The following is a 24,981-nucleotide window of genomic DNA, read 5'->3' as shown; positions in this document are numbered from 1 at the left end:
CAGAGGCTGGATTTACTCACCTATTCACTGAAAAACAATTCACTGTCTGGGTTTAGCTTGGAAGGGAAACCTAAATCGGGTTGTGATTTTACTGGTAAACATCAAGAGAAAGATATTGATGGTCTGCCAATATTAACCCTGAAACGGACTCATTCCTTCTGATAGCAACAGATAGCAAAGACACTGACACTTGTTACATCCATATCCACATCACTTGATAATGTTACATTAGCTTATTTTTTTAACGGCTGTTTCTTCCAAAAAGTACTGATGTCAGATAACATTACTGGCTGAGGCAGAATTTTACTGAATGCAAGAGGCTTCTTATTAATGGGAGTGCAACAGGTTCAGCTGTCTGGCCAACCACCATTCAGTGTGTGGATAGCAACATGAATTCCATATTGGATCATCTTCTGGAGCATTTTCTTTCCTCTGATGACATATGCTAGGACAATCATTCTTGTACAGACAAGCATTTAAAAATTAATTGATCCTAATCATTTCACCATTAAAGTAACAATAAATATGTGTTCTGAGTTTGACATACCACAGAAAAATGTGTTGTTAACTACCCTGCCAAATTTGAATGATTAAAAAAATCACCAAATATATGAAATTAGGCTTCAAAGTTGTGTAAAACTCTGAAAACTGAAACCCCGCCCCCCTAGTAAGTGTCACCTGTCAATCAAAGTCACCACCTCTACCAGAAACATGGACACTACTTCTGAGAGCTTTAACTCAGCTGTTAGCTCGGCGGCTAGCTCGGCGGCTAACTCAGCTAACTGGCTAACTGTAGACTGTAGTGGTAGAAGTGTGTGCTGAATGTCTACAGCAGCAGGGGCGGGTTTATGCTAATCAGACCCGCCCACTAAATCCTGAACACAGAAATGTTGAAACACAGTTTGTGAAGCCTAGCTCCACAATTCAAATCTAAATGGTTGAAATGCTTTTTACACATTTTTTAGAAATACATTTGTGACCTATTTAATGTGTTTAGAAGAAAATGTCTGAATTCACTTTACACGGTCTTTAAGAAAGTACACTGAGTCTGATTTCAAATAAATTACCGTCTACCAATACCAAAATGATTTACTGCCAAATAATAAATACTCATTTGCTGCTAAAGACAGAGTGGGGAAGCATGAAAGTATTGATAAACACATTTGCTTTTTTCATGGGATTCTTTGACACTACAAAAATGATACATGTATGATCAAATATGACTTGTGTTGTCTCAACATGAATTACTGTCCAGAGAGGGAAATCAGGCATTTCGGGAGGCCATGGGTGCACTGGAGAACCATCCACGTGTCAGAGGCCTGTCCTTTACCTCATTCCTCATCCTTCCTTTCCAGAGGATCACAAGGCTCAAGTTGCTGGTACAGGTGAGTGTACCAGCATTAGTTAGTATCCAAATAGTTATTGTACAGTAAGATGGCAAGATTCAGCAATGTGTTAGGATACATTTTAAAGTTGCTTTAATGAATATGAGTTTGGTGCCACTGTTGAGGCTTTGTTTTACTTTGTTTCTCTGCACAGAATATTCTGAAAAAAGCAGAGGAAAACTCAGAGAGAGAGGCACATGCTATTAAAGCACATCAGCAACTGGGGCAGGTAAGCATCAGTGAGGGGGCTGGGCCCAGGTTGGGTTCTCAAAAGCATGTTCTATTTATGCACTGTGTTGGCTAAAAGCACAAATTCCTGGCATATTACTTTGGATCATTAACGTTAATAACATCATACATATTTTATTATTACATGATTTCTTTGCATGGCTCTGTTTGTGGTGGACCACATAGGTCTCAACCATCAGCTGTCCTTTCTAATAACTTTTACAAAATTACAAGTGCAGCTAGCATTTTATAGAAATTAAGTTTCAGGAAGTCTCTCCATTTAATGGAAATAAATAGATGACAATGCAGCAAATAGGATGTCTATAATATGAATCTATGCCCGTTTTTCTTTATTAGTTTAAGTATTAAAAATATCACTTTTTTAATGCAGTTCATAATGAGAACCAAATATAAGATTAAAGAGGAAAACAATCACATGTAGTGTTCTAAGGTTCTGGACTAATGGTGTACTTTTGTGACTTCCCCAGATTGTCGAAGAATGTAATGAGGGTGTGCGAAAAATGAGTCGCACTGAGGAGCTTATCAGCATTGAGAAGACACTGGAGTTTAAATCCAAGGTAAACTCATTTTTAGTCTTGCATTTTCAAGTTTAGACACACTTTCTCATTCAAAAGTCCTGTAGTTCTATTTTCATGATGGTAAATTGCAGATTTCCATTTTGAAATCCAAAGTCCACTGTGTTTTTGTTGTGCATCCATTTCATAATTGATGTGGCTGTAACAAAACAGGAGAGGGTCAGTACAATGTGTTGATAACACTCAAGCAGTGCAATGCAATAATTTTGCTAAGAATTAAGAATATTTCATGAGACTATAGATATGTCCTAATTTAGAGGCCACCTTCTTCAATACTGTCAAGACTGAAAACTACATTGTCCCATTCCAGCTTTTTGGATTGTGTCACTTGGTTCCACTTTTTGTTAAGATTTATAAATGAGTTTCCATCCTTACCAATTACTTAGTATACTGTCATCAATGGCTGTTGTTGTAGCATAACACTTCTATTAATGTAAATCATAATGTCACCGGGGCACCACCTCATTTTGGTTAGAATTAGTTAGTGACAATAGGAAGCACTAACCCTTAATCACTTCTCATAAGCACAAGAGAAGTTTTGGTGTGGTTGTGACTCTGTTTATCATTGTGCACAAAGAAATAACCAACCACAGGACAAATTAAGACATTTATTTATAACATCATAACCAGTGATGGGAATAGCCGTTTATTTAAACGGCGTTATGTTCTCATCCAACTTTGCTCTCAGCCACAAAAGCTGCAAAGCCGTTTTTTTTTTTTTTTTTTTTTTTGGAGAGGGGAACGGGAGAAGGGAGGGGTGGGACAACCGTGATGATGATTGGTTAAGGCAGAGTAAGATTTCATGGTAAACCAATCAGAGGCAGTGTTTACACACACACACACACACACACACACACACACACACACACACACACACACACACACACATGCACACAGCAGCGTCACACAAACAAACTAGCAGAAGCAGCAGCAATGGCGAGTTTGGAGGAAAAGGTTGTGTTTTTAAACTGGAAGTACAGACACTACTTTAATCTCCTTGAGGTAAAAGGCAGGAACATACATGTGAAATGTACATTATGTATCAGAGCGAAGTATTTGTCCACGTCCGTTACAAGCAACTCTAACCTAATGAAGCATCTCTCAACAGCACACGCGACTACAAAACTTGGGGCCAAAAACACAGACATATTTATACTTTTAAAAAAAATTATTATTATTTTTTAAAGTAACACAATAGTTACTTTCCCTGGTAACTAGTTACTTTCATAATGGAGTAATTCAGTTACTAACTCAGTTACTTTTTGGGAGAAGTAACTAACTATAACTAATTACTTTTTAAAAGTAACGTGCCCAACACTGATCATAACATCTTGGGGATACATGACATATAAAATTATGAATAAATAATAAATAAAAATTAAAACTGCAAGCAGTGATGAACGGGCCCTCGCGCCCCCATGGGGCTAAGTCACATTGCATGTGTCCAGTAGGTGGCGCTAGAGATCACCCAACAATTACATGTCATGTTGCAGTGTATGATGTGGAGAACACATCCTGTAAATTTCATGTAAATCGGATAATGTTTGTCATATGAGGCTGACTTCCTGTGTCCAGTAGGTGGCGCTGTGTATTTGACACAGTATTGATGCATAGATGTGTTCAGGGCGGGACCCTCTACATGCATGATGAATTTGGTGTAGATCAGACAATGTCTGTAGGAGTTATAAGGACTTCCTGCCTAATGGCGAAGCATCGAAATTGTCCGCACAGCCACGCCCAACAGGAAGAAGTCATAAAAAAGATTTTGATAACTGCTGTTATGTCTTAGCTGATTCAATTTCAGGTGTAAATACTTAAGATTATGGGAGTAATTAGTGAAAGAATGAAGCAAGTGACTTCCTGTTGCCAGTAGGTGGCGCTATGACTGTCACTAAATATGAGACGCTCGGGCCCTAATAAAGAAAATTGTTCAGAAATAGTGGCTCAAAATGAGTGACTTGAAGCAAATGTGTTACAATGGGGGATGTTAAGGGAAAAACTCATTCAGCTTCTCTAGAACAATTATTTTTTTACATTTTTGACATTAACCCTTGATCACAAATCCATACTATGCCTTACTGTTGGCAAGTTTCAATGCTTTGAAGGTGTCATCTCAGAAGATCTAGGGCCCTATTTTAACAATCTATAGCGCATTGTGCCTTTGGGGCGGGTCCAAATCCACTTTTGCTATTTTAACGGCGGAAAAATGGTCACTATGGCAGGTGCACGGTCTAAAAGGATGGACTTAAGTCCCCTCATTAATCATAGGCGTGTTTTGGGCGTAACACGTGGTAAACCAATCAGAGTGTCATCTCCCATTCCCTTTAATATCAAGGAGTGCTGTCACATTGGCGGATTGCTATTATAACAGCGCATTTACCCAGCAATGCGTTTCAATAATATAACATGAGTTACTTTTGCTGAAAGGAAAGTTGTCTGATGAGCTGCTAACCTCACATTTCATTCATATAAAGGAAGAATATGGAGATATAACCAACCAGTCTGATGAGTGTAGAGGTGTGTGTAGTTGCCTGGTGTCATCAGCTGATTTAATAAACAGTGAGTGGCTGTGTGTACCCAGGATATCTCTCCGTTACCTGGGTTGACTTACCCAGACATTTGCAATCTAGGATAAGCGGTACTACGAAGCTGGTAATCAACTCGGTAATTGAACCCAGGGTTTTCCAATCTGGATCTCTGCGCGCTCACATAAAGGGGAGGTGTTTGCAGCGTCTGACCAATCACAAACATGGAGAAACAGAGCAGACTACTTTACCATGGAGGAGCAGACAATTATTCTTCAACAATATGAAGAATTCAAACATCAACCAGGCCAAAAGCAACACTGTTGCTGCAGCAAAAGCCAGGAAGGAATGCTGGCAGAAAATTGCAGACATTAACTTAGTTTAATATTCAACATTCAATACAGACTAATATCCCTCATGTGCCTCAAGGATTATTTTTTAAATATATATTTGTCAATTTTTACAATTAAAAAATATGAATAAAATTCGTTTTAGGAACTTTGTTTCGTCTGGAGGGATTTTCTTTACTTGAAGCGGTGACAGCGGAGGTTTAACTGGCCGATATAATCAATATAATCGAAAAACGCATCCTGTGTGAGGAGTGTATGTGGCTGACACAGAAGTTGATAGACACATGTTGGTTAGAAAGAAAGCTCCTTTTAACTCACATGTTGTTTATTTTTCCACAACTGACCAAATGCTGCTTAATCAGGGTGAGAACTACAGGGGAGCTAGGGGGAGCTTGGCTCCCCTTAATAAAGGAGTTCCCCTGAAAACATGATTTGTGAAATTTTGCTGTGCATTTCTATTTTACTGCATTCTTATCATCATGGATCATGCGTAAAAAATAGTCCATTATGGATGTATGATTCATGCAAGAGAGTTATTCAACACTAACACATCATACATTATAAACTTCACCTAGTGTAACTGAAAAAAGCTCAGTCTGCACACTGAATCAACATGATTCATTATGTGGTAGTCAGCATACAGTGATGCAAAAAACAAACAAAAATGAAAGCTGCAAGCAGCGTTGGGCGGGACCTTGCCCCCTTGCGCACATCGTGCCGTGGCGAAGTGGAAAGGTTTCCGTTAGGGGCATTTAGATGTCTTCAGACCCGGGCTTTTATCACACACTGCAATACACACAAACACACACAAACACACACACTCACACATAAACACTCACACTATTTCTCGATAGAGAGAAGGACAAGCTGCAGGTTTCTCTCCAAATCCATAAGGACAGTTGGCGCTGCTACCAGAATACCGTTAAAGAGACCAGAAGAGAATACCTGTCAAACATCATTGAATCCAATCGTCATAACCCGTGGGTGTTATTTCTCCTGAAATGTGCAATAGCTTCCTGCACTTTTTTATTGATAAGGTTGCTACTGCTAGGACTCTCATCTTAGCTCCTGCACCTGACCCCTCTGTCCCTGTTCCTTGTTCTGCAGCTCTTCATAAGTTTGAGCCTGTGTCTCTGTCATTTTTAGAAGATCTGGTTGGTCATATTAAACCATCAGGCTCTCCCTGTGATGCTGTCTCTCCTAGCTTCTTTAAAGAGGTTTTCCCTAGTATAGGGCAGTCAGTTCTGGCTATCATAAACAGCAGTCTGTCTTCTGGGGCCTGTTTCAGGAAGCAGGTTTAACTAACTCTGAGTTAAAACCTTAACTCTAGGTTGATCAACTCTGAGCTGTCAAACTCAGAGTTTTCGGTTTCAGAACAAGTGTTAACAGTTAGTTCAATCAACTCTGAGTCAAAGTAACTCTGAGTGAAGCTTCTGCATGAGGACATACCAAGCCCTCATCAATGGAGCACAGATAACATGATTCACCATGACAACAGGAGAAACAAAGGGCTCAGTCCTCCTACTTCTCCCCACAGGATTTAGAAATATTAATGAATACATGCAGACGATGAGTATATTTAAGAAAAGTATTAATGAAAAAAAAGAGAAACATTTTGTCTCGAGTGGTCGATTTATTCAACATTTATATTCTGTGTATGTGTGTGTGTGTGCGTGGCACATTTAACATTCATGCAGACCCCAACAGGTACAAAACATAGGCCTACTTGGCAGCAACTGAATATGAAATATAAAAATATAGCTCAAACAAGTAAGGTATTGATTACAAACAATTGTGGTGTTGTTTAGCCTGCCCTCATTAAACAGCATTTAAATGCTACATTCAACATGTTATATATATTTCAGTAGTTGATGAAATATTCTAAGCAAAGAAGAAAGTCAAATTTTCAGCCATCCCAACACTGCCAGTATTTAATATTGTCTATTTGAAAGCAACACCTACATGCCTTTATACATACAACACTACAAAAGTAAACGTTTAAGTGTGATAGTCAAATTTAGTTTTATGTTTGGGCACTTTCACCTTAATTTAACAGTAGCTGGTATAGAGAGAGAGAGAAAGTTCCTCACTGGTAGCGAACCAGCGACATTGCCACTGTGAAGCACAAGCAGTAACCACTTGGCTATCAATCACCTTCAAATATTGCATCTGTGACAGCCCGACAGACGGTTGCATTGGAAACATGAACTTGAACAGAGAACTTATTCTGAACTGAGAGCATGTCCATGTGGTGTCGTACAGACGATACGAGGGCTGAGAATATTGTTCAGATAAATTATTGATTGTACAAAAAAATGGAAACAATCAAACAGAACATCATCAGAGAATGATAAAACATCCCAGCGGGGTCTGATCACCCTCTGACGGAGATTTATGCTTCGAATTTGTGCTTCAATATTAACTGACTCTTTAAGAAAAGGACACACCATGTCTGACAGCTCCTTCAGTCTGCGGGCTTCAACTAAAAAGGAGGAGAAACTCAGGGTTAGTTGAAGAAAACCTGCTAGCGAGCAGGTTAGGTTCACGGAGTATGTTGCCAGAGTAACTGACTCAGAGTTAAGCTGAACTGGCTTTGTGAAACCGAAAAACCAGAGTTTCCCTCATCTCAGGGTTAACTAACTCAGAGTTCTCACTAAACCTGCTTTCTGAAACAGGCCCCTGAGGCCTGTACTACGAAGCTGGATTAACCTATCCAGGATATCTCTCCGTTACCTGGGTTGATTTATCCAGACATTCGCAGTCTAGGATAAGCGGTACTACGAAACTGGTTATCAACTCGGTAAATCAACCCAGGGTTTTCCAATCTGGATCACTGCGCGTTCACATAAAGGGGAGGAGTTTGCAGCGTCTGACCAATCACAAACATGCAGAAACCCTGCAGAGCAGACTACTTTACCATGGAGGAGCAGACAATTATTCTTCATAAATATGAAGAATTCAAACACATCATCCAGGCCAAAAGCAACACTGTTGATGCAGCAAAAGCCAGGAAGGAATGCTGGCAGAAAATTGCCGACTCTGTTAATGAGTAAATTCATGAGATCATACAATATTAATTTATCAGACAATATAAACGGACAGCACTCTGATCACACAATGCCACTTTATCTGGCAGGCTTCCTCAGTGCCCTTCCTTTCATAGACACATTAAGTTAGTTTAATATTCAACATCCAAAATACAAACCTATTAACCTTCAACCATTTGAGTGAATGATTTCAAACCAACTGTATAAAAGACTAATATCCCTCATGTGCCACAAGGCTTATATTACAAATATATCTTTTCGTCAATTTTTTACAATTACAATAAATAAATACTGTTATTATGCTCCCTGACCCTTTGATCTCAGGATGTCAAACCTACAGAATAATATCCCCCACGTGCCTCAATGATTATTTTTTAAATATATATTTTGGCCAATTAAAAAATTGCATCTATCACTAAAAACTCATTCTCTCCTAAGCGCTCCTCTCACGATCCGCACCAATGTTGACAGGATCTTTTAAGAATGGGCAGGTCATTTTCTAAGAGAGCTGATTGGTCAGGAGGTGGTGCCTTTGTACTCATTGATCTCTTATCCAGAACATAACCTGCTCCGGAGCAGGTTAGCCGTTCAGCATAAGTTACCATGGTGATTTACCTCGGTAAGAAGTGAACCAGCTTCGTAGTACGGAAAACCCAGGGTTAACCCTGAAGTTACCTCGATAAGAGAAAATCCAGCTTCGTAGTACAGGCCTCTGGTGTCGTTCCCCTAAGTTTTAAACATGCTGTGGTGCAGCCGCTACTTAAAAAACCTGGCCTTGACTGCAGCGTGCTGGCCAATTTTGGGCCCATCTCCAAGCTGCCTTTTATATAAAAAATATTGGAGAAAGTTGTTCATGCCCAGCTAAAGTCATTTCTGGATGAGCATGATGTCCTGGAGGTCTTTCAATCAGGCTTCAAAACCCTGCACAGCACCGACTTGGCCTTGAACTTCCTTAACTTCAACGAAAAAAAACCAGAAGTGATGGTGTTTGGTCCCAGTGGCCTTTGTGAACCCCCTCCATTTGACTTGGGTCCTTTGGCAGATTATTTTAAGCCAACAGTCTCAAACTTGGGTTTTAAGATGGACAGTGATTTTAAATTGGATCGGCAAATTATTGCTGTGGTGAAGTCCAGCTTTTTTCACATTAGACAGCTGGCAAAAGTAAAGCCCTTCTTCACACTACAGCACTTTGAAACAGTAATCCATGCCTTCATCACATCCCAGCTGGATTACTGCAATGCACTTTATTTTGGAGTCAGCCAGTCCTCCCTCGCACGTCTCCAGTTGGTGCAAAATGCAGCTGCTCGCCTCTTAACTGGAGTACTTAAGAGGGAGCACATAACGCCCATCCTGGCATCCCTCCACTGGCTACCTGAGCACTTTAGAGTCCATTTTAAGATTATTTTATTTGTTTTTAAATCTTTAAATGGTCTGGCCCCGCTCTACCTCTCTGAGCTCCTTCACCCCCACGCTCCTGCTCGGTGCCTCAGTTCAGCTGATCTGCTGCTCCTAAGCTATGGAATGAGCTTCCTTTAAATCTTAGACAAGCATCCTCACTGTCCATTTCTAAAACTCGTCTTAAAACCCATTTTTATTCCTTGTTTTTAATTTGTTTTAAAAACAATGAACAATTATCTTAGTATTCATTTCCTGCTAATTGTTTTATGTTCCTGTGTTGTTTTATCTATTTATGTACAGCACTTTGTTTCAGCTGTGGTTGTTTTAAAGTGCTATATAAATAAAGTTGAGTTGAGTTGAGTTGAGTTGAGTAGACATTTAGAGCAACTGAAATGAACTGCCAACACTTTGATGAGTCAAACAGGAGAAGTTATTTCCAGTGAAACCTGTAGATATGTTTGTAGGTCATGCTCTTGTAATTTGTGTTTGATCTAGACTTTGACAGCAATGTCAGTGAAACAGCTGACAGACTGCACAGATATCTAAAAACATAATAATACAGTTAATAAACTTGAACTAGAAACACAAAACTGAGGCACCTTTTCCTCATCATGTATCATGAGTCATTACAAGTTTTCTCCACTGGGTGGCACACTAAGACCACAAATGAATCTGGATGACTGCACAGCACACTGAGCCAGCTGCACACACACACACACACACACACACACACACACACACACACCGTCGTTGCCATGGTAGTTAACGACTCGACAGCATGAGGACAGAACATGCACAGACAGTATGGAGATTTGAATGGGAGAGGAACAAGGTGCACATGTGGGTCCGCAGATCAGCCACACCAAATTACACACAGATGAGACTTGTGCCTACATTTTGACGTTTGAATGGAGTAATATGATCTCTCTTTCTAGTTTTTGTCAGAACGCGTTCAGCTGCATTCTGGCCCAGCTAGAGAGTCTTTAGAGACTTGTTAGGACAGCCCAGGGATGGATTGGCCATTGGGAGTACCGGGATTTTTCCCGGTGGGCTGATCAATAATGGGCCGATGGCTGCCCGTTTTTTATTTTTGATTTGTTCATTTAGTTTTTGCCATGGTAACTCTCCCGGCCCAGGGGCAGAGACATGCACCAGCCCACAGAGCTCCGCCGCAGCCTGCAGACACAGCAGAGGCCCATTGGCTTGTCTGTCTAAAGAATACCTGGCTAAATGGCTATATGATGGGCTACAGAGACCCAGGAGTCCCACCCACGCATGTTCTTGCCCCCCCCCCCCACCCCCCCCCCCACCCCTCGTCCAATCACCTTTAATGACAAGCAGTCATGATGAGAGAGCGAGTGAGAGAAAGAATACACCAGAACAGGAAAATCAAAGCGACAATTACAAAACGGAGAATGTGGGTAAAAAACGAAAAGGCGGAGCTGAAAAACGGAGAAAAGGCGACCGACGCTGCGAAGAGCAAAAAACTGTCAGAAATGTTTGCTGCTGTGGCCAACGGAGCCAGCAGCCTGATCTCTCAGAAATACGTGACTAGCAGCAGTGGTTCCTCTCAGCAGCAGGTGTGTCAGAGTGAGACTCCTGCTGTCATGGTGGTGCAGCAGCAGGTTGAGGAAGACACTCCACCATGTGGAAGTGATGATACAGTCTTCAGCAGGTGTGAGCCTGCCAGCATGGTGTGGATAAACACTCATTACATGTTCAGAACAGTTACTTAACTGTCTATGAATTTTACTTAACATAATAAATAACAAACTCTGCATAGTGTGGTGTGTTACAACTAGGCCTAAATCTAGTTATCTAAAGTATTGGAAAACAATCATATTCATATACTATCCTGATTAATTGATTAGTTGCTTTTATTAACCACTATTTTCATCAAAGGATGCCACACATAATTGCAAATCTGCAAGTTTACAACTCACATGTTGCAATGTGATGTGGTTTGAGCATGTAGATCTGCTATTTTCACATTTTTTGATCATTTCTACCTATAATGACTTCTCCCAAATCAGGTCACCAAAGTTAAAGTGTTTGAAGTGTCAACATGTACCTTTCTTCGTGTCCATAGTCCAATTTGTTCATGAAGGACATTGATCTAACAACATAACACATATGTAGCCTATGATACTTTACATATTTTGTTCAGTCAGTGTTTATGGTTTATTGCTTGTTCATCAGTTTAACATTTTACAGTTAAAACTAATTCAAGCCTATTCAAGTCTCCAGAATATAAGGGATATTGTTCAGTATACTACTGTTATTAAGGGCTTGTGTGTTTAAATGTACATCAACGCCAGATGGCAAAATATCTGCGCACGGATTGTAGTGGGCCGGTCTGGACCAAAAAGTCCAGGGCTGAATTTTTGTCCCAGTCCAGGCCTGGGACAGCCTGATAATAATAAATTACAGTAGTCCAGCGTAGCAGTAACAAATGCATGGACTAGTTTTTCAGCATCCTTTTGAGACAGGATGTGTCTGATTTTTGCAATATTACACAGATGAAAAAAGGCAGTCCTTGAAATTTGTTTTATATGGGAATTAAAGGACAAATCCTGATTAAATATAACTCCTAGGTTTGTTACAGTGGTGCTGGAGGCCAAAGTAATGCCACCCAGAGTAGTTATATCATTAGATAATGTGTTTTTAAGGTGTTTAGGGCCAAGCACAATAACTTCAGTTTTTCTGGGTTTAATATCAGGTCCTTAATGCATGTTTGTAGTTTAGTTAACTAGTTGATTTAATTTGGCTTTATTTATAGATATAATTGAGTATCATCTTCATAAAGTACGAAAATGTATTGAGTGTTTCTGAATAATGTTTCCTAAAGGAAAAACTTTTGTTTGCATGGAGGATTTATCATTAACATTTACAAACTGAAATCTGTCAGATAAATACGATTTAAACCAGTTTAATGCATTTCCTTTAATGCCAATTAAATGTTCAAGTCTCTGCAACAGGATTTGATGATCAATAGTGTTGAGATCTAAGATCTAACAGGACAAAGACAGAGAGAAGTCCATTGTCTCATAAAAATTATTGCGAATAACTGTATTTGCTTTATTTTGGCCCATTGGTACTATGACATTGAATTTTCGTGTTCACATAATCAGGAAGTGGGCATAACAATTAAGTGAAAAGCAGTCATGAATTTGACTGAAAAGTTACAGAATATTGGTAAGGATGACAGTGATAATATTCTACAGTATTTTTCATTTCCTAAGTAAATCAAAACATAAGTAACAAAATGAACGATAAGTAACGATTTCAAGACACTGTCCTCCTTACACTGCACACATGAACTATGTTCTAGGCTACTTCCCAAATGTTCTGATTTCCAATGCAAAATTATGGCTAAGTGTATCAAGTGAGTTCAATAAGCTGCAGTCTTGTGTGTTCTGGTTGATCAATACTGTTATGCAGCAATCTAAATCATCTTCAAATCACACTCTGACAAAACTTTTCTGAAAAGAAATCAAAGCAACAAACTGTCTTGTTGGAGAAGTGCTATGTATTGAGGGCACAGGCTTACAGTACAGCAGCACACACAGACAATCACATGGGCAGATCATCATTGTTTTAAGTTGGGCTAACCATTAACGTTTTGCCATTACAAGCAAGGTGGTAAGGTGGTTTGATTATGGTCAGCATTCTGCTGAACATAATCTAAAGCAACGTTTTTAAATTTAAATTATTCTCATTGGCCTGTTTGAATTGTTGAATATTACAAAACTTCACCATCGATGTCAACTTAACTTAATTCACTTACTTTGGCTTAAAAGCCGTTTCAAACACTAGAAATCTCTCGTGGATTAGTCTGTGAATCGATGTATACACTGAAATATAGGATACAGCAAGGATAACACTGTGGTGGGAAGATGCCGCCTGTTGACGAAGGCGGGGTCAGCAGACGGTGAAATTGCGCTCTGATTTGTTGAGCATCCTGATGATTTTGAGAGAGCCACGCAGGCTTTAATTAAAAGCAGTGTGCGAAAATGATCAGCAGTCCGCTGCGCTACTGTCAGTTTGAATTTAATTATTTATTTACTGCACTAAGATGGTAGAGCGCAGCTCTGGAGCGCTCCAGCCCACTTTAACCCCTGGGTATAATACACTATTAAAACTATAAACATGTACACATTCCCATATCAATATACTATATTGCTTTCTTAATTTTTAACTAAAATATGTTTAACATATTTTTAGTGTAAATTTCTATTTTATTAGGGCCCGAGCGCTGACCAGCGCGAAGCCCTATTGTATTTGCCATGATTATTATTAGTTCATCTGTTTCTTGTGACAAAGTAACAACCTTTTAGTCCCCCTAAACGTGCCCCAAAACTCACCAAAGTTTGCATGCAAGCCAGACCTGGTGAAAAATTTGATATTTTATGGTTTGCATAAATGGGCGTGGCAAAATGGCTCTCTAGCGCCCCCTGCAAAATCAATAAAATCGAGCCCCTCGCCACAGATTGACATACAGAAACGAAACTCGGTACACATGTTCACCATGTCGAGACGCACCAAAAAGTCTCTTGGACACATACCCTAACACCAACAGGAAGTCGGCCATTTTAATCAAATTATTGATTTTAATGCCGAATTTGGCATCATATTTGAACGAACTAGTCCTAGAGATTTCATCCCATCCACTTCAAATTCACACAGAATCACCTTGAGACATTGGAGATGAAAATTTATCAAAAGCTTTTTCGCCTGTCATTCCTGGTTGCCGTGGTGACGCAGCGAATTTCGATGTCTCACCATGAAATTTCAAACCCTCATAACTTCACTCCACATGGTCTGAGCTTTTCCAAATTTCAGATGCTTGTTCAGCATCTCGGTCTGAACACATGTACAGTCTCATATTTAGTGACAGTCATAGCGCCACCTACTGGCAACAGGAAGTCACTTGCTTCGTTCTTTCACTGATTACTCCCATAATCTTAAGTAGTTACACCTGACATTGACTCAGCTGAGACATAAGACCAGTTATCAGAATCTTTTTTATGACTTATTCCTGTTGGGCGTGGCTGTGCGGACAATTTTGATGCTTCGCCATAAAGCAGGAAGGCACCGACATGCACGTACGGGCGGTGCATGGGGGGGCGAGGGCCCGTTCATCGCTGCTTGCAGCTTTAATATTTATTATGATTACTTGACTTGTCGTACTTCTATTTTCTCTCACACTACATTTGTATTCTCTCTTAATTTGCATATTTTTAATGTTAATCCCCACAACACTAAGGCATATCCCTGGTATGAGCAAACCTACTTGGCAGTAAAACTGATTCTGAACTGGTAATGCACCATTAGGCTATTAGAGTAGGTTTTCATGTTAGTGAGGGTGATCTGCTCCAGTGACTTAAAGACCATGGATATTTGTCTGAGAAGTCTCATCATATCCTTTTGGTTGTTATATGGAGTAGGAGACTAGAGGGAGTTGGTGGTGGTACTAGAGATTGTTCAAACCTCCCAAAGAAGTGGCTATGGTTGCTTGGGAGTTGATTGTCACTGTCTGGGATGGGTGTAATGTTTTGTTTGTAATTGGTGATTAAATTTTTTTCTTTTATCTTTTGTTGCAATTTGCTGTTCTAGTTCAGTGGCATAGCTGGATTTGGCTTTTTGATGGCAAAATAGACTGTATTCATTTAGCACTTTTCTAGTCTTCCGACCACTCAAAACACTTTTAAACTATGTCATATTCACCCATTGACACACACATTCATATACCATTGGCACAGCCATCAGGAGCAATCAACATGTGAACTGGAGGTGCCAAGAATTGACCCACCAATCTTCCAATTAGTGGACAACCCACTCTACCTCCTGAGCCACAGCCACCCCTGGCAGGCCTTAATTTATACTTTGTAGCCATGTACTTTTGAATTTCTTTGTGAACCAGGGTATATAACTCTTGAAGGGATGCAGAGTTTTTCCACAGAAGTCTGTGTCATTGTTACTGTGTCCATGAAGCTGCAAACGCATCTATCAGAGATACACAAGAAACCATTGGGTTTATTGAATGTCTAAAGTGACCAAGTGACATAGAACCTAAAGCGTTACAGTAAACCTTATATTATATCCTCTGTTATCCCCTGCTATCCCCTGTAGTCTGTGCCGGTCATTTCCCACTCGCGCTGGTTGCTAAAGAAGGGTGCGGTTCAACTGATGGCAGGGCCCAAGAGCACTAGGACCATGCGAAGCCGTAAGCTCTACCAACCAGTGTACTTGTTCCTTTTTAACAATCTACTTCTGGTCACCAAGCGTAATTCTAGGTAAGCATTTGATAAGGTATTCTCACTGTGAAATCCTTGTGTTTTAACAAAGTTCTTGTCTTCTCAGTCACTTTATTAAAAAACAAATCAGTTAATTGTTGCACTGAATCTAGGGAATAATAATTCAGTCAACTTGTTATCAGTGGGGACAAGTTCCAGGTTCTAGACTCTTGCACTCGGGCCATGCTGAGGACTGAAGATCTTGAAGACCAGGGCCAGCTGTTGGCCAGTGTTTTTAATCTTAAACTGTTGGAGAACCAAGAGGAACGTCCCGTCAACTACATGCTCAAGACTTCCAGTATGTGAGTATCCGAAACAGATATAGGACTCCACTGTGTGGTTGTGAATGATGTGGATAAAGATGAGAGAAAATTAAGATCAAAGAATTAAGCTTGTCATTGACCTGAAAATTGATCTAATTGTGGATGATGTCTAAAGACACACTTATCCCGAATTTCAAAGCCATCTTGACATGCAAATGTGACAGAAACATATATGCGTGACAACAAGAGTGCAGGGATTAATTAAAACAGTGTTGTGCTTAAACTATTTCTACTCAATTGATTCTGCAGTTCGTTAAGTCTATTAAAATGTGCTTCACATAGATCCCACATCCCACAGTTATCCAGGAAATATTGCTGTACAGCATGAATCTTTTTCATCCTGTTTCTACTTGTTTGTCATTATACATAGCTTGTGGCTAATTTTCAGTCCAATGCTAATAATGCTCATAATGAGTGTGTGTGTTAAGTTTTTGCATCATCATAGAAAGTAAATCTTTACATGAATATATACATAATAAGCAATGAAGTACTGCATGGGAATTTGATTTCCCCTCATGAGTCCATTTAGTGCTGATGACGTAAAAATATTTATTTTTTTAAAAAAGCAGCGTGAATATGAACTTGTTTTCCCTGGATCAAATGAACTGAGAACCTATACAGAGCACAGCGCTAATGAAAACATGTGCAATATCAGAATGAAAAATCACATAATTTCACAATAAAGGAAATATCTCTTCCTGCTGTACAGATTTAGCATGTCTGTATAGTGACTGTCCACTATAAACATTACATTTTACATAGTTGGTATGTAAAATAATGGTTTGCACTTTTGGCTCAAAGTACTAATGCTTTTGGGGAACAAACTGGGACAAGCCTTTTTGTAGGACAAGGTTTTAAAGTTTTTTTAATGAGATTTTTTGGGGTACTTATGCCTATTAAACAGTGACATTTGAGAAATGAGAGGATAAAAAGTCACGCTATGACAAGAAACAAAGGTCCGCTGCTGGAATCATACTGCAGACATTGAAGTTGTGGCATGCTTCTTAACCAGTAGGCTACCAAGATGGATCAAGGTTTCACTTTTGTGTGGAAAATTCTCCACCTCTGAAGAGCAGATAAATAAAAATGAATAAAAAAGGGCTCATGTCCCTAGATATAACTGTTAATTTGAATGTTAAAACTCAATAAAAACAGTTGAAATAATACACATTTTAAAAATCAGGTTGTTGCAGGGGGAAAAAACACATTATTTTCTCTCAATGACAGCAGAAAACACTGCTGTAAACACTTTGTAAACTAACAATAACATGCAAATCTATTTCAAAAGACAGAAATTAGCTCATTATGTCACGACCATGCCTTAATGATTAATAGGTCTACATTTTTGGATTGGCAGCTTGGAAGAGTGACAGCACATGGCAACAATGTGACAAAAAGGAGCAATCAACAGCAAGCTCACATGGTCTGTCAGCTGTTGGCACTTTCTATAGGCCCTTAGCACATTTCCATTGCTGTAAATATCACAGAAGCAGTAGGTTTGTAAGCATTAATGATTGAGAAATTGAGACAATAATTTTAATATGCAGTAAGTATAGGGTCTTTCTTTTTGTAGAAGATTCTTCTTACTAAGAAAAGAGACAGTTAAGTAGCCTGTTTATGGAGTGTTTTGTTCTTTTAATGATCCCAGTAGCTTGTTAAATAGCTACACATTATAAAGAAAGTCGAGACCACTACGATCAGCTTGAACTCTTTTGTTGAGTTATTTCATGAAGCAGAGTTGGTTTGTTAACAACTTTGTGCTTCCATTTCCACAGGAATAAAAACAAGCATGATTCTCTGGTCACTGGTTGTTGCATTTGTTGCAGCTGACCCTTTCTCAACACGTAGTGTTCATTATTTTATGAAATCTAATTGTCCACAGTGTGGAAAATTGTCACAACATTGATAACAAAGGGAAATAAGGCAATATTAAAAATAAAAATAAACATGAATTAAAAAACAATAAATATAACTAAATCAAAACAATAGTAGAATATAGGTAATTTAGGGGTAAAAACATAGGTAGACAATCAAAAATACAGTTCAGGAGGGGGATCACGTGATACGCCGACCTGAACAGACGTAGACAGTTCGGCTCCCTGCTGGATTACGGCGATTATATTTTAACAACTATTTAACCAGTGGAAAGCCCCCTCGAGTGCACAGTATCAACGAAGTGGCTGAAAACTGGATGGCTTAATCGAGAGGATGGGGATGGTAGAGCAGTGGGTCTCGGATCTCGAAGACGAGTCGGCTACTATTATGCCCCGGGTGGGAGCACTGGAGATCCAGCTAAAGAAGGTAGTGGAAAGCCTGGAAAACTTTGAAAATCAAAGTCGACGGCAGAACGTGAGGATCGTAGCCCACCGTACTGCACCGACAAACTCACTGACAAAGAGGGTCCAAGAGCCGTCCTGGTGATGCTGCATAACTACACCGACAGGCAAGGAACAAAGGTACGATAAAAGTCGACGGTGGAAATGTGTCTTTCTATGGAGTTTGTGAGGAGGAGGAAGGAATGGGCAAACGCCCACAAATTGCTGAGAGAAACTGGGAGCAGGTACTCCTTCTTATATCCGGCTGTCATCAAGATTTTCCACCCTGATGGTTCCAGCTCTGTCTTCTCGACCTTGGAAGAAATTGACGACTACATCAGCAAATTGCCCCCATCAAAGTAAACCCCTAGCCTGGAGGCCAGATGGACTGTGAATGCTACAGGTATGAATGCAGTTCATCATGTCCTGAACTCTCTTAAAAAACATAAGATTCAAATAGGTTTCTTACAAGAAACACATCTTAGTATCATCATCCTGTAAAGAGATACGTTTTAGTTAAAGGCGTGTTACATGGTGAAAATATTTTGCTAGGTAATATCTATGCTCCTAATGTCCAAGAAGATGCATTTTATGCATCTTTACTCAGTCAACTAGCTGCTATGGATTGCCCTAATATGATAATAGCAGACAATTTTAATTGTGCATTATGCCCAATGCTGGACAGATCTCCCCCTCATATGAATACAACACTGCTTACTGATGAAACATTTATTAAATACTTGAATGATCAGACAGATTTATTTTTAGAATTCAAACACATGTAATAACATGGACTGTTAAGCACAGGGTCAGTGGGGAAGGACTGAAGAGGCTGGTGAAGGTCAGGAAGCAAGGAAGAAGAGTCAGGCATATTGATACCGACAAGTTAGTGTGCTGCTGATGGGAGGTGGTAGCAGAATCCAGGCTTTTATTTTGGTGTGTTGGAGCTCTCTTCCTTCTCTGGTGTGCCGTCTGAGTAGTAGAAGATTGAAAATGTGAATGAAATATCTCTCTAGCTGGGGTTCTGACATCGCGTGATGACGTCACCCAGAAGGGCGTAGGTGTTGACGTTGCTGCGGGAGCTACAAGCGGACTTGAGGATGTCAAAAAGTTTGGCTTTGTTGGTGGTGGAACTGGATTCCCTTCTCTTTAAGTGCCTTTTGGAGGGTGGTGAATTTTTTTAAGCGAGCCGGCTGTTAGGGGACCTTGGTGGAGCAGCGAGCGGCTGTTAGGGGATCTTGGTGGAGCATGGTGGAGCAGCGAGCGGCTGTTAGGGGACCTTGGTGGAACATGGTGGAGCAGCGATGATGGGGGGCTGGAGTTATCCTCACAGGTGAAGGGGTTGGATAACAGTGGGGCTCACGGGAAAAAGTCCTTGAAGTGCCTCGTCCTCTTTTGGTTGATGGAGGAGGTGTACAAGGAGAGGTGGAGGAGTCAACGGATGAACTGTAGTTTTGTAAGCTTTTTACAAGCTTCGATTAACATTAACTAAGAAAGCATGGTAAAGTCAGACAGAATTTGAATCTGGTGCCATTTTTCGATATAATGTTTTATTCTCCTGTCACTTAACATACAGACAACCCCAGCATGTAGTTACACCTAATGAGTCAGGGGTTGGTCATCATAACGATCAAAGCCACAGCAATAGCTCCAGCTGTACTTACAGCAGCAGCAATGACCTATTGTCATAATCACAGTGACAGCTTGTCAGAATCACAGGCATGGTCATACTACAGTTTAGAGAACTAGTTAAACTTGTTATCCACAACTAAGGGTGCACCCACTGGCTCTGTGGTCACAATCAGCGTAAATGATACATCCATCCATCCATCTTCTGCCACTTATCTGGGGTCGGGTCACGGGGGCAGCAGCCTAAGCAGGGAAGCCCAGACTTCCCTCTCCCCAGCCACTTCGTCCAGCTCTTCCTGGGGGATCCCGAGGCGTTCCCATGCCAGCCAGAGACATAGTCTCACCAGCATGTCCTGGGTCTCCTACCGGTGGGACGTGCCCTGAACACCTCACCAGGCGTCCGGGAGGCATCCTAACTAGATGCCCGAGCCACCTCATCTGGCTCCTCTCAACGCATGTCTCAAGTGATACATTATACATCATATCAGCTCAGCATTCATCTGTGGTATGAAAAGACTTCACCTCTGAAAGGAGGATTGTAGGAAGAGGAGGCATTTTACTGGTGCTGAGCTCATCTCTGACTCCCAGGTCTATGTAGCACCTCTTAGTTATAGATCTAAAGACTTATTGCAGATAGATGGGTCCATATTATTTAGAAAATCACAGACTATTTGAAATCAGCTCTTTTTTCACTTATAGCCTATAATTCTGATCAGCAGGTTTTTTTTTGTTTTCAACAAGAAATGGTAGAACCAGTAGAAATTCTTCATTTTAAATGATGGTATGAAAGCAACAGATGTGATGCATGTATATCTGATTGATAACTAGGCCAATAGGTTGATTTCCGATCGATGCCCTTTTAACTGTATTTTAGATATACAATTATGGATGGCTGAGATTTCTTTTACAGCTCAACCAGGACACAACTGACGTTTTGGTCATTGGTACTGAAGCTCAGACAGAAAAACACTGCCATAGTGTGACCATTCCTGTTTCAAGCCAGAGACACAGAGATGCTTTCTGGTCTCCCTAAAAGAATATAGCCCAATTGCAATTAATTCAGAAGTCAGCTGCAGACCAGATGTAGCCACTGTTGGAAACTTAGAGGAAACAATTTTCTATGAATAGCTGAACCAAACAGAGCATCAGTAAATATGAAAACAGCGAATGGTAAAAGTCACTGCTCACTGATTTACTCTCAGAGAAAGAAAAGATTATAAAGTGTGCTCTTTTACATTTTTTGGACTGAAGAAAATGCTCATGCAGAACTTATCATATTAGTGATGTTCCAAGACACTGTCAAAATGTTTCGTTTCGCTGATCAGAAAACCAAACAGCATGTTATGCTGAATGTTCTTCAAAATAATATTTAATAATACAAGCTTTATATGACAAAGTTGACTTTACAGAGGTGATGCAGAATAAATGAGTTTACTAGGACAGTGAATATTGCCAAATATGGCATGAAAGCCATTATTTTGATGCTTCTATTTGATCTCTTTTAATGCATAATAAATCCTGCATCTGAAGGTTTAAATAAAAAATGTGTAAGAGTATGAAAACATATAAGACCCTTTCCAGCTCTCCCAAAAAAGTCAAACCCTCCCTTCAGCAATAATAAAAAATTTGCAAAACAAACGCACCTCTTTGTCATCCAAGGAAGGAATGGTAGATCTACATATACATATATATTGCAGAGGGTGCTACCAGTCATTGTATCTATGTGTCAACGTGTAGATTTACAGCAGAACACAGAGCATTGATTACCGTCAGACCCTGACAGATCCAGTGTTAATGAAGTTACTGCTGCTGTTCTCCATGCGTAAATGTGCACAGCCTCTTTCTCAGTTTGGAGACACACTTAGTTTCAGCTACTGTATGATGCTGCAGCCAGCTGTGACATACAGCCAGGTGTGGACTACAAATGGAACGTCAGTGCTGATGTTTCTGTGAAATCCTGAACACATCCAGTGATTCAGACTTTAATCTAACGAAATGTTACAGTGCTACAGGCAAAATACATGAACGTTGGTTTGTGATTGAGCTTTGTGTGTGTGTGCGTGTGTGTGTGTGTGTGTGTGCGTGTGTGTGTTTGTGTGTGTGTGCATCTCTGCTAATTAAAGATGCGCAATTTGAGGCTTTTGTGCTCTCTGCAGTTTTCAGTATGAACCGATCTGTGAGCTGAAATGTGAAGAAAAGCCAGAAACTGGAAATTGCTCCAGACGCAAACCATACGTATCATTAGAGATTTCTTTTGTATGTAGGACTTTAACACAAAGCAGATTGCGGATACAAATGCTGTGCATTAAAATTCTCAGGGAAAGCGTCTGATGAAACAGGGGCTGGGTGTTAAGTCTGAAGTTTATCTCACTCATTCAGTATTGAATGTGTTCAGCGAGCAGCTACACACTGTCAGCTCTGAACAAACACACAGTCATATTGGTGGAGAGACATTATATGCACTACAAGCTGTCATATACTGCCTGCGTGGCAGCCCCACTGTATGAATGTGTGTGTGAATGGGTGAGTGTGACTTGATGCTATATAAGTACAGTCCAATTACCATATTACTTAACTACTGTAATAATAGCTTCTAACTTCATTTTCATTTACTAACCTCCAAACAAACCATATAATTAACTTTTGTGGAAAACAACAAAGAACATTTTAAATGCAAGTTATATGGTTGTTTGCCTCTGCTTTGTAGAGTACCTTTATCAGGGATTTATATTGTGTTTTAATGATTGCTGACAAAAATGGATGTTTTATCAAGTATCATGTTATAGCAATAAGTTATGCCATTATAATGTCAAAACACTTCCATAATATGTAATTTAAAATATGATCTTACCTCAAAATCCAACATACCTGACACAAATTGTCAACTGCAATTTTGGTAACTGGATTATATTGTTTCTGCGCATTGCAACAATCCATTTGCTTGTCTTTTCTTGAGCTTCTGACTGTGTAAAAAGATAGCACTGATGTTTTGTATCTTTTTGTACAGTCAGTCACAGAACAGCTCTCTCCCCTTTTAGATGTTGATGTTTCTTTGTGTTTTTGTGGCAGTAATTATAAATTAAATATTCTTTCTGTGGTGTAAGTTTGGCCAGCCAGTCCTACCCCTAGGAAATGAATAAGCTCAACAACATAACCCCACATCACCAATGATACAAACAGAATTAATCTATATATATTAAAATTAACCTAGAGAATTACAAACTGTCAAAGCATACTCATCAGGCTAACCCTAACCCAGTAAGAGGCCACCATATATAACAGAGCTTTTACTGTGAAAATCACAACCTATGCATCCACATCTATATTGGAAATGTCTAGTTGCATGCAGAAAAATGAAAAAGTAATACCATAAAATAATATAACATTTTAATAAGAAAATTCAAGTCCCCTCTGTCAAAACAAAAGCATGAAAATGTTTTTTAGTGTTTTGTATTTTAAGGGGAACATTTGAAAGAACTACAGAAACAGCAAGTTGTAGGTTTGATACAGTATCTTAGTGATTATTTCATGCAGTAGCAGGACGGTGTGTGTGGGATTGTGTCTAAATAAACTACAATGTGTGTTCATGGTAATGAAGGAACATGTCAGCCAGTGTAACAATGTGGCTCAATGTGTTTTTAATAGTTTACAATAATAGGAATAAGATATATCAGGCTTTGATACACATGTGATACTTGTATCAAGTATTAGATCAACTAATTATTGGTTCTGGCCTTTTCATGGGGTTAAAGAGTCCATATTTTGCCACATTAAAAGTGTGATGGATATACCAAACAACAATAAATAAATATGTTTGCCTTTAATTTGTTACTAATCAATTGCACCCTCTGAACAGGAGTGATAAGCTTCGATGGATGTGTGCTCTCACTCCCAACCGACGCACACGCTTTATGTCTACTAGTGCCCAGCAAACAGGTGAGACAGAATATCACACCAACACACACCACACCAGAATCATCAATATGCAGATGTGGAGACTCAAACTGTCTGTTATATTTATCAGACTCTGTGCAGGTGCAATGTATTCAGTCATACTCATCCCAGGAGCCAGATGAACTCTCCGTTGAGATGGCAGATGTACTGAATCTCCTGGAGGCAACAGACGATGGTGTGCAGGCACACAAATGTGCTTATAAATCTCCCTTTGGCTTTTTCTTGTAAACGAAAAAACCCCCAAAACAAACCAAAAATGAAACAATTTTTTTTAACAATTTAATTGAAAGAAATTGTTTATCTGATTTGCGATTTTCTATTATTTTCTCATTCCATGTAATCTCTGGTCTTTGTGTTTCCAGGTTGGATGATGGGTGAAAGGCTTCACGATGGAGAGAGGGGCTGGTTCCCTAGTAGAGTAGTAGAGGAGATCCAGAGCAAGGAGGTCCGGGCTCAAAACCTTAGGGAAGCATTTAGGATCCAGCAGGCACAGGAAAGTGGAGGAGGCTCTCAAACTGGAGCCAGGATTGGCTTAAGGGTGGGTAGGCGTACCCCAAAGGTCTCCAACTTCTCCAATCCTTGGATCGAGCAAATGGGGGAGAGCAGTGAACAAAAGCAGTGAATCAGTAACAGCGATATCACCATTTAGGGCCATATGCACAAAGATGAAGGATGCACAATGACATTTTATTTATGTAATTTTGATTATGATTACTTAACAGTGGATGGTTTTTAAGATCCATAAGCACTGCTGCATGTCTCATATAAACATATGCTTAAGATGTTTAGTAGAGCAAAATGTTTTGGGATGGCAAGAACCCAAAAAGTTGATTGTAAGTAACTTGTGTGAAGGTACTGTAAACATCCCTCAACTGCATGGACAACTTTAAGACTTTTAATGTGTTCATTTCATTGTGAAATACGTTTCAACACTG

General features: G+C 39.7%; 1 protein-coding gene across 2 annotated transcripts in view; it reads left to right on the top strand.

The window, feature by feature from the left end:
* Positions 1-24,717, top strand: part of ngef (neuronal guanine nucleotide exchange factor) — an 82,774-nt gene extending 58,057 nt beyond the window's left edge. For both annotated transcript variants that reach the window (XM_053320723.1, XM_053320722.1), the window contains 8 exons: positions 1,256-1,385; positions 1,540-1,614; positions 2,102-2,191; positions 15,662-15,825; positions 15,969-16,127; positions 23,949-24,028; positions 24,117-24,221; positions 24,409-24,717. In XM_053320723.1, the coding sequence (XP_053176698.1) occupies positions 1,256-1,385; positions 1,540-1,614; positions 2,102-2,191; positions 15,662-15,825; positions 15,969-16,127; positions 23,949-24,028; positions 24,117-24,221; positions 24,409-24,668 (1,063 nt within the window). In that variant the 3' untranslated portion in view covers positions 24,669-24,717. The remainder of the gene's footprint in view (positions 1-1,255; positions 1,386-1,539; positions 1,615-2,101; positions 2,192-15,661; positions 15,826-15,968; positions 16,128-23,948; positions 24,029-24,116; positions 24,222-24,408) is intronic.
* The last annotated feature ends 264 nt before the right edge of the window (positions 24,718-24,981 follow it).

Source organism: Scomber japonicus, chromosome 6 (assembly GCF_027409825.1).
Source record: "Scomber japonicus isolate fScoJap1 chromosome 6, fScoJap1.pri, whole genome shotgun sequence".
Taxonomy (NCBI): domain Eukaryota; kingdom Metazoa; phylum Chordata; class Actinopteri; order Scombriformes; family Scombridae; genus Scomber; species Scomber japonicus.
Note: the sequence above shows the minus strand (reverse complement) of the source record. Positions and strands in the feature narration are given on the sequence as shown.